This window comes from Priapulus caudatus, unplaced genomic scaffold (assembly GCF_000485595.1).
Source record: "Priapulus caudatus unplaced genomic scaffold, Priapulus_caudatus-5.0.1 Scaffold2, whole genome shotgun sequence".
NCBI lineage: Eukaryota > Metazoa > Priapulida > Priapulimorpha > Priapulimorphida > Priapulidae > Priapulus > Priapulus caudatus.
In genome coordinates, this window is record NW_014577063.1 from 391883 (window position 1) to 402271 (window position 10389).

The 10389-nt window shown below is 44.4% G+C and overlaps 1 protein-coding gene across 1 annotated transcript in view; it reads left to right on the forward strand.

The window, feature by feature from the left end:
* Nucleotides 1-3996, forward strand: part of LOC106818218 (protein cornichon-like) — a 4761-nt gene extending 765 nt beyond the window's left edge. Inside the window, exons 2-5 of the mRNA XM_014822974.1 lie at nucleotides 984-1052; nucleotides 1604-1716; nucleotides 2301-2444; nucleotides 3140-3996. Of these exons, the coding sequence (XP_014678460.1) occupies nucleotides 984-1052; nucleotides 1604-1716; nucleotides 2301-2444; nucleotides 3140-3167 (354 nt within the window). The 3' untranslated portion in view covers nucleotides 3168-3996. The remainder of the gene's footprint in view (nucleotides 1-983; nucleotides 1053-1603; nucleotides 1717-2300; nucleotides 2445-3139) is intronic.
* The last annotated feature ends 6393 nt before the right edge of the window (nucleotides 3997-10389 follow it).

Here is a 10389-nt window from a genome sequence, read left to right on the forward strand (position 1 = left end):
ACTACTACTAGTAGTAGTACTAGGTAGTACTAGTAGTAGTAGTAAAGTCTAAACTCAGACTAAAGTTGAAAAGAGGGTAAAAACAATGTCAATTATACTGAATTAGAATAAGCAGTGGATATTTAACCATATACGGCAGAGTATCCACTTCCGCTAAATATTGTACCGTACGCCACATTTGATTGTCTAGTATATTTATGACGTCATCAACATTACGTTCGAATCTACGTACGAACATAGCTATCTAGAAAACTTTTAGGTTCAAATCCCATTTATTTCTACACATTTGTAGCCCCGTTTGATCATAGAAGCTATTTTTCGCGAACCACGTTTCTAAAAGAAACCTTTTGAACACGTTCATAATATATACACGTACATAAATATACTAGCCAATCAGAAGTACTGTATGGTAAAATAGCGGAAGTGGATACTCTGCCGTATACGGTTAAATATCCACTGCGATTAGATAACCAGCCTCAATGTCTTTTGGTTTTGTGGCACTGTAGTCAACATCCAGAAAATGTGTAGCAACCCTTAAAAAAAACAGTGCATTATACCATTGCGGCCATACATACACTGTATTATCCAAATCCAGAAGCTTGTATTAAGCAGTAACTGATAGTTAGCTATAACAGTTGCACTAAAATAAAAACAATCATTGTGTATATAGTTAATATACACACAATATGCACCATTTATGCCTGTTCACCCAGACACATTAAATTAATGTTCACAAAACAGTTCAATCATTAATTGCCATGTTAATAATTAATGTCGCAACTATTTTGTACGTGATCCAGTTAGAAAATACCTAGAAATGTTGCTGTGCTGTGATGGTTAACGATATTCATTCTCTCGCACAAAGCCAGTTGTTGATGAAAACATTGGTGTCAATGCTGTAATGAATAAAAATTTACAATTGATGTCTTTTCTTGTTGAATTTGTATAGAGTGCTGATGTAAGGATTTTGCTTTCACTTTCAGGTTATTGCCTTTGATGAACTGAAAACGGACTACAAGAATCCTATTGACCAATGCAACAGTTTAAATCCAGTATGTTTATAATTTTAGATTTACAGTGTTTCCCCTGGCCAAAAAAAGGTCTGTGAGGTGGTCAATTTTTTGTGTTTGCGCATTTCGAGGTCCTAGCAAAGTGAGCACAGCTAGGGGGGTCCAGGGGCATGACCCCCGGAATTTTTTGAAAAATGGTGCAATTTGGTGCATTCTAAGTGATTTTTGTCAGCGAGGTGGTGTTTTGGACAAATTTATGTGTGGCGGCTGAGAATTTGAGCGAGGCGGTGCGCCTCGCTCGTGTCAATGCAGGGGAAACACTGATTTATTCATTTTGTCTATAGCAGATTATTTTGTTGTTCTGGCTTATTATGTAACTAAGTCCCACAGCAACTGTGTTACTTTTGTTCGTATAACAAGATTTTGTCTTACATGGTGAGGTTAGGGTCATTGTGTAACTGGGTTATTGTCTTTGTTCCATTAATGATATGTTAAATGCATATTATATTTTTCATGTGATTACAAGGTAAGCAATATTGATTAATAGGTAATTCCAACATATCTATTAATCATCTATTTTTTATCCTTTTCAGTTGGTGTTACCAGAATACATAATTCATCTATTCTTCAATCTTCTATTCTTATTTGCTGGAGAATGGTTCACTATAATACTTAACATACCTCTCATTGCATACCATGTACACAGGTAGGTAACTATTAATATTTAAGTGTGTGTGCGTGTGTGCATGTGTGTGTGTACGTATGTGTCTGTATATATATATATATATATATTACTTGTTGCTCAAAATAGGGGAAAAATACTCTTACAAGTGCTTATTGCTAACCATCTAGAGAGCACTGTAATCCATAGATATATGTCTCATACTGAAAGTTGAAATCACATATATACATGCCCATACATACATCTGTTTACTGTCAGAAGTTGTTGTATTTGTTTAGTCTGGCAAGGACACTGCAGTGGATAGTATTTACATTTAAATGCTACTGGTATATTTGGGTAATACTTTCCCACATGAAGATACAGGAGAGTGATGGGAGAATAAAATCTCCCTTTGTCTGTAACACAATTAAAATAACGGCAGTTACAAAGAATTAATGAACAAGAATTATTGCTGGGCGAGTCCTTCCGTTAGCCTATGTCCTTCAGGCATCCTCTCAGTAAGATTCTCTGATGCTTTGTGGCATTGCAAACTTTGGCAGTCGATGGGAGGAGGTACAATAACGTACCGAGCATGTGAACGTCTGTTTAAGCATGGCTATTATCGGCAGGTACTTGCACAGACCCGTCATGAGTGGGCCAGGTTTATACGACCCAACGACGATTATGAATGCAGACGAACTCTCCAGGTGCCAGCGAGAGGGTTGGGTAAAGATGGGCTTCTACTTGCTGTCGTTCTTTTACTATCTGTACAGGTAAGACATAGTCGGCAAAAGCGCAGGGTAGCAGCAGACGCTACATTGGCGTAGCTCTGCTTTGTCAGTATGCACAATGCAGTGGCGGATCTAAAGGGGGGGGGGGGGGGGAAAACCCCCCCCCCCTTCAGCCACTGACTAATGTTATGATACTAGTAAAATGGAGGGCACCCTAGCACCGCTTGCCTTCAGCACACCTTCACTCAAATATCACCCCCCTCCCCCCTCACCTCCTGAAAGCTAGAGCCGGCCCTGCAATCTGTGGCCATCTGGTGTAGTTTGTAATGGCTGTCGTGATTTATTAGCGGTCGGTTAGATGCAGCTCATAAAGAGTTACCAGTGTCTGGTCATTCCTCCTTGCTGCAGCATTCATAGTAGTAAGCCATAATAGCAGAGGGTAAGTGGCAGTAGCTGCAGTAATAGCAGTAGTAGCAGCAGTAACAGTAAAGTATCACTGTTAGGAACTACAGTAACAGTAGTAGGAGCAGTGTCAGTAACATTAGTAGTAGCAATAACAGGAATGGGAATATTAGCAGCAGTAGTAGCACTAATAGCAGTAGTGGCTAACAACAACAATAATCGTAAGAGGAGTTCTATCAGAAGGACCCATTAGATAAGCTCCGTTTCTCTGCAGTACTGTTTAGAAACATCGAAACATTCTATTAGATCAGCAATTTTCTCCATTCTACTTTCAGCATGATCTACGTTCTGGTTAGCGCCTAAAGAAGAGGCTCCACGCTGTTAGGAGCATGAGAACAAGGCACAGCATCTGTTGGTGTTCTGCTCGCAAGATGTTTCCTACTTTCCCTTTGAAATAATAAATTTAGTTGTCCTGCCAGGGAGAAATACAGGCTCTGAGTTTGCGTTTAGAGGAAACTCGATTTGCACGATAATTTTTATTCTGGTCATCGTACAAGCCATTCTTCTTGCATAGCCAGTGTGTCATCATTTGAGCTCTATCATACTTGATTAACGGTAAGTGTTTGAGTGTAGGTTTGTGTGAACATCACGTGTGAGCAGCAAATGTAAAACCAAATCTAGCGATCACCTTTGCATGTTTATTCCTCCGACGTGCTTTATTAAAATTAAGCACAAGAATAATGCTACCCAGCTTTCAGCATTATTGTATACTAAACCAAGAATAGAAAAGCATCAATGAACTTATGTGGTAACAATAATTCTTCTGTAGTATTGGAAGAAAAGCTATATGGAAACGACCGTCCATTATAATTTAATTACTCCAGTTATCACACAGCTTGATGACAACGCTGTTAGTTAGTGCCAGTAAATGCAATAGAAATGCAAGTTGGGCTATTAAATTATTGTCTTTGAGCAGCTTTTATGTAGAACTCTTGAACTGCTGTACTAGGTAAATAGCAGTAGCCTTAGAAGTTGATTCATGAATTTATGTCGATGGTATTTTCTTTGCATGCTAATCTTGAAACGTATTTTATACAATAATATTACATGTCACTGTATCTATCACGTGTCTACATTTCGATTTCTTGGTACAATATAGCAAGATTCATATACAGAAGTTGGTTTAAAGAAATAATACATTTCTTTCTTTCTTTCTTGCCCTAAAATGAAAATATTAAATATTTAAATAAACAGCAGAAATCTATATTAGAATGGTAACTTTACGTAATAACAATATCCGTTTTAATCATTGTTGAACAATCTTAATCATTGACTACCAGTGTAATACTGGCTACAGCCACTTTTGTTATGTAATCAATACAAACTAGCTATTACCCGTCTCCAGCCGGGTTTGAGTGGGGTCTGATTTGAGGATGGCGGTTTAACCATTTATCTCTCACTTTTAGTTGAGGATGTATTTACAGTAAATATTGATATGTAGACTTGAGTCATATATCAATATTTGTTTAAAAAAATTGTATCTAAATATATATAAAAACTGAAATTTTACCTTAAAATTACATACAATTTTCCAAATAAAGGGAAATGGGAAAGGGAAATAAATCTCTCTCGCAAGACTCACCAGATTTCATCTCCAGACGTCTACCATTCAAAAATTTTCAGGGGGGCATGCCCCCAGACCCCCCTAGCATGCAGCGCGCCTACGGCGCTTGCTTTTTATTATCACTGAGGATTTTGTCCTTCTGTGCTTCTACTTTCTTAAGACCTGTGGGCGCCAGTGCATTGCACTGTGTGATATGTGTTGATTGACAAATGCTGGATGTACAGGAAATACCAGAAATCAAGTAAGTCATGTTTAGAAAAAAATTTAAGTTTTATTTTTAGATTTAGTATATCGCTGTAGGAAACAACCATTATGAACACTTACTATATTATAACAGCTAACACATAAACAGAAGTAACACTATAAGAAACAAACTTCTGTTACAAAACTTATTAAACGGTGGAGGTGGGAGTGCAAGCACTGACCTCACCTGCTGAAATCAGTTTAATATTCTGGTCCCCGGTAGGGGACGTATCAGATATTAAGCTGATAAGAACAGATTTCTGTTTGGGTAAGATTTTATTGAATGAACAATAATACACGTATGGCAGTTGTACAAAAATAAAAAATGAAATAAAATAATAAAATATGTTTAACTTTAAACAATAGACGTATTCTTAGATCACAGCAAGTTAAAAATCACTGTCCAGGGCAGCAGCGACAATCTTGGTCGTGCCCTGAATGGCTAGTAGACTGGACTTCTTCCGGAAGGTTGCTCAGGCTTTAGGGGGGATGTTGAGGTAGCCCGAGATGTTGTCATTGGCCTCTCTCCATATGTTCCGGTCGTTCCAACGATGAGAGGGAGGACATTGCCGACATCTTCATATTTTCCTTTCTTTTCGGTGTGGGCACGCTCCATGTTGCTCGGCTCATTGAACACCACCGCGACGTCAATGATATGGTGAGTCCGTCGGGGGTGTCTAGTTGTATGTCAGGGATGAGCCGGCTGCCGGGGGCTGCAGTCTCCACTCGGGGGTTAAGTCCAGCTGCATCGAGCGTGTCGACTACCGCCAACTTGACTGAGTCGTGGCGCTCAGTAATGAGCGGGAATGATGATCGGCAGCCCGAGATGACGTGGGCTGTCGTTTCCAGCTCGGTAAGGCAGCGTCGGCAGGACTTGTCACTCAGAGTTGACCACGAGCTACCGCGCACTGGGAGGAGGCTGAGGCGCGATCGATATAGGTGGCGCCAGTCCTCAAAAGACAAAGGTGTCCAGCAGGAGACCAGGTGGGACACCTCCTTCGGGTGGGGGTCCAGTGCGAGGCCACTCGCCACACGACCTTGGACAGGAAGGTCGGTAAACTTTGCTGTCCATCGTTGGTAGGCGGCGAGGCGGAGGGAGCGGACCGTTTTGGCCGACACTGCAGAGACGTCTTCGGCGAGAAGAAGCATATGATTGTCGCCGGATACATCTAATCTGCAGTGCAGCCTGGCGGCCGCGTGTCGTGCTCTCGTCCAGATGTTCGCGCCCCCGACAGCATGTCTGATCCTATAGAGACCTTCAGCGGTTGACCCCGACAGGAATTCCGAGAGGGGGAGGGGGTCCGGGGCATCTTCTCCTAGCGCTCTGGACACTGTCTTCTCCAGCTGTGCCCGGGCAATCTCTCTGACGTCTGGGTCGGACGAGTCCAGCAGCTGGGCAGCCCGAGCCACGGTCCAGACATCAGCCTCCTGTGAGAGAGGGAGGATGCCTAAACCGCCGGCTCTGCGCTCTGCGTGGAGGAAGGCCTGCGATGAAGAGTCTGGAGTCCTCGTCACCGTGCGCAGGAAGGCTCTGATGTTCGTGTCCATGTCCTGTAGGAACGCCTTCTCCGTCCGTCCAGATGCCAGAGAGTGTGATAGAGAGGGGAGGAGGTGGCTGCGGAGGACCTCCATCTTTTGCCAGGGTGCCAACAGCGAGTCCTGTATCTTGGTGAGCCTTTCCGGAAGTGTTCGCGCAGGCCGGAACAGGAGTTTGCACCCTATGGGGATGCCTAAATAGGTTTCCTGTTCCCCCTGGCGAAGGCAACGGATGGGGACCCCGTAGAGCTTCAGGGCCCCATCATCCGTCTTCTGCTTCCCCTTCTCCAAGACGAGGGAGGCGCATTTCACTGGGTTAAAGCGGAGGCCGAGTGTGGTTGCGGCCTGCGACACTCTATCCAGGGAGGTCTGCTGATCTTCCACTGAGCTCCCCAGCAGGGTGGAGTCATCGGCGTATGTGGTTGTGCGTAGGGTGCGTCCCATGAGCTGGAAGCCAGGTGCCGAGGGGTCCTTGGCCGCACGCAGGAGAGGCTCTGTTGCCAGGTTGAAGACGACGGGTGACAGGCCGTCGCCCTGCCGAACACCCGCGGTCGGTCGCATCCTGAAGGAGTCGTCGCCCGCCAGAAAGTTGCAGACCGAGTCCGTATATACGTCCAGGAGGACACGTCTCAGGTCTGCTGGAATCGGCAGGCTCTCGAAAAGATGGTGCAGTACTACCTCGGGGATTGAACCAAAAGCGTTCGACAGGTCTAGCCACGTGATGGCAAGGTCCCGTCTGTCTCGCCTGGCATCCTCGATGGCCGACTGTAGCAGATGTGTGTGCTCTTGGATGCTCCGGACGCCCGGAAGGAAGCCCTTCTGCTCTGGGGAGATCCAGCCTAGCTCGACCGCGACTCGCGTCAAGCGTGAGGCCAGAACTCCGGAGAAGAGCTTGTAGATGGTGGTGAGCAGGCTGATCGGTCGGAAGTTAGCCAGATCGTCTGTTGGCCCCTTCTTATGTACGTGGATCGTTCTGCTCACCTTCCAGGCGGCCGGGATCCCTAGACGGTGGACGGCACTCAGGATCTTCTCCATGAGGATACCTTGCCCGTCCACTGCGCGGAGGTGCCTATACTCCAGGCGGTCTGCTCCCGGTGCTGTATTGGAGGCCCGCTTCATACGGGCAGCTATTTCTTGGCGGGTCGGCGGTCCACTCAGGAGGTCTAGCTGTTCCCGGGATGGCGCCGTCCAGGCGCACGAGTCGAATGCGCGCCGAGCATGGTCTAGAGCCGCCGGTGACAACGCTGGCCTCTCGTACGTTAAGCAGCGTCGGCAGGACTTGTCACTCAGAGTTGACCACTCTCAGACTTATCAGACTTGTCAGACAGTACATAGTTGAGACTGGGAGGAGGCTGAGGCGCGACCGATATAGGTGGCGCCAGTCCTCAATCACTATAAAGGGCCGGACACACTAGGCGATTAAATCGGTCGACTAAATCGGGCGACTAAATCGCCCGATTCTATCGCGCGAGTCGAGTGGACACACTAGGCGGGGGGTAATCGGGCGATTAAATCGCCGGTGAATAAGTCGTGCATGCATGTGCACGTAGACGTGCGTGCGTGCGTGCGTGCGTGTGCACGTACACTGATTAAATCGGGTGACAAAATCGCTTAGATCAAAACGTTTTGATATTATTGGGCGATTTTGTCGCATTGCCCGATTGTACAATTCATCAGCCAATCAGAGTTGTTCAATGATACTGATGTAATAGCAATGTTTCATGTTTAGTATGTCATGTCATGTAATAGCGATGCACGCACGCACACACGCACGCACGCACGAACGTGTACCTGCGCACGCACGCACGTACGCACGCACGCATGCACGCAGGTGAACGTGCACACGCACGCAGGCACGTACGTACGCACACATGCACGCAGGTAAACGTGCACACGCACGCACGCACACACGCACACATGCAGGCACGGACGTGTACGTTCACACGCACGCGTGTACGCACGTGTAAGTGCACATGCACGCACGCACGCACGTGTACGTACGCACGCACGCACGTGTACGTGCACACGCACACATGCACGCACGCACGCACGCACGTATACGTGCACACGCACACACACACGCACTCATGCACGCACGTTTACACACGCACACATGAATGCACGCACCTAGTGTATCCAGACCTTAAGAAACAAAGTTCTGTTACAAAACCTATTAAAGCAACATGTCTTTTGATTATGTTTTTCTCCCCAAGGGGAGTGGGCCGATTCTGGAGGTACTGCAATACCAGACCAACCCGTGGAGGTGGGAGTGCAAGCACTGACCTCACCTCCCAATGCCAAAAATCAGTTTAATATTCTGGTCCCCGGTAGGGGACGTATCAGATATTAAGCTGATAAGAACAGATACTACACTTTGATCTTAGCCAAAAGGCCGAGAAGCGATACCTAACACTAATTAAACATTTCCAAAAATACCACGACACTCAGGTAACAGTCTGTGGTGACAAACTCCTCTGGTTCGTTTTACAAGATTTAATTAAAGTCTTATTGACAATAATTATCTTCATCATCCTGCCGATAAAACGTCTATGGTATAGTAAAGTTATACAAAACATGCCGGAACGTTGCATAACCAATTTAATGCCATCGCTAACAAAACTAAAAGGTGGGCACATGTTTCTATGAAACAGAGTATTCGCGTGACGTCAGTGTGGTTAAGGTTTTTGCATCATTCCTTGATATACGAAAAGTCTGATGCGGAAGTTGATGATATGCGTAGTATGGAATATGACCATGTTGAACCACCAGCACCATCAACGCAGTATGCATTCAACTCACTAATCTCTACTATAGTTAGTATAGTAGAGATCAGTGATTCAACTTCTGAGATACAGTAAAAACCCGCGNGTACTGTACTTTAGTAGTACTGTACTTTGGTAGTACTGTACTTTGGTAGTACTGTACTTTAGTAGTACTGTACTTTGGTAGTACTGTACTTTGGTAGTACTGTACTTTATAGACTGTAGTTTGTCTACACTGTAGTCTGTAGTCACCAGCCTGTCTTCTTTCCAGGAAGCAAGATGTCTTGATGGCCTCCGGTGTGAACAGCAAATGACAATGACTCAGTGAAGAAAAGAAAATTTCAACTTACATAATGCTGTCTGTAGAACCAGTAGAGCCAGGGTGGATCCTTCCAGTGTGATTCATGGTTTGAACTACCACTATACTACACTTTGATCTTAGCCAAAAGGCCGAGAAGCGATAGCTAACACTGATTAAACATTTCCAAAAATACCACGACACTCAGGTAACAGTCTGTGGTGTCAAACTCCTCTTATTGACAATAATTATCTAAATTGCAAAATTGCAAAATTGCAAAATTTCTATTTTCTTATCATCCTGCCGATAAAACGTCCATAGTAAAGTTATACAAAACATGTCGGAACGCTGCATAGCCAATTTATTGCCACGCTAACAAAACTAAAAGGTGGGCATATGTTTCCATGAAACAGAGTATCCGCGTGACGTCAGTGTGGTTAGGGTTTTTGCATTTTTTATTTTTTATTTATTTATTTCGATAATTAACAAAGCATACATTACATCGATAACAGCATAAATAAAACAAAAATGCAGCTAGAAAATTATCGAGGATGAAAACACAAAAAGCGTGGCTAACACACTTATTTCCATTGTGGTCCAACATAACATTGTACATTCTATAAACTATAGCAAATATACCCACGATCCTTCCTTGCATCATTCCTTGAAAGTCCGGAAAGTCCGGAAAGTCTGCTGATGCGGAAGTTAATATGCGTAGTATGGAATATGACCATGTGCAACCACCAGCACCATCAGCAGGCTGTATGCATTAAACTTCGGAGATAGCCGAGTTCGTGCGTGACGTGTACTGATGTCACGCGGATACTCTGTTTCATGGAAACATGTGCCGACCAAACTAAAAGCGTGTATAGCGCCATCTACCGTCACAAATTGTGATACATAATATACTATTATTAGACTATAGGCCGTACACTACAAATGCATTCAAATATTGACTTTTGTGGTCCCCTCCTTGGCAGAACATGAAACATTGTTTAAAGTGTAGCTAATATGATGCCAATCACTATTCCAACTTATCCCACTCGCGCAACATGCACACTTACCCACAATTCTTGCTCATATCAGGAGTGTATAATATAAAAACTTCTTGCTATTACCCGT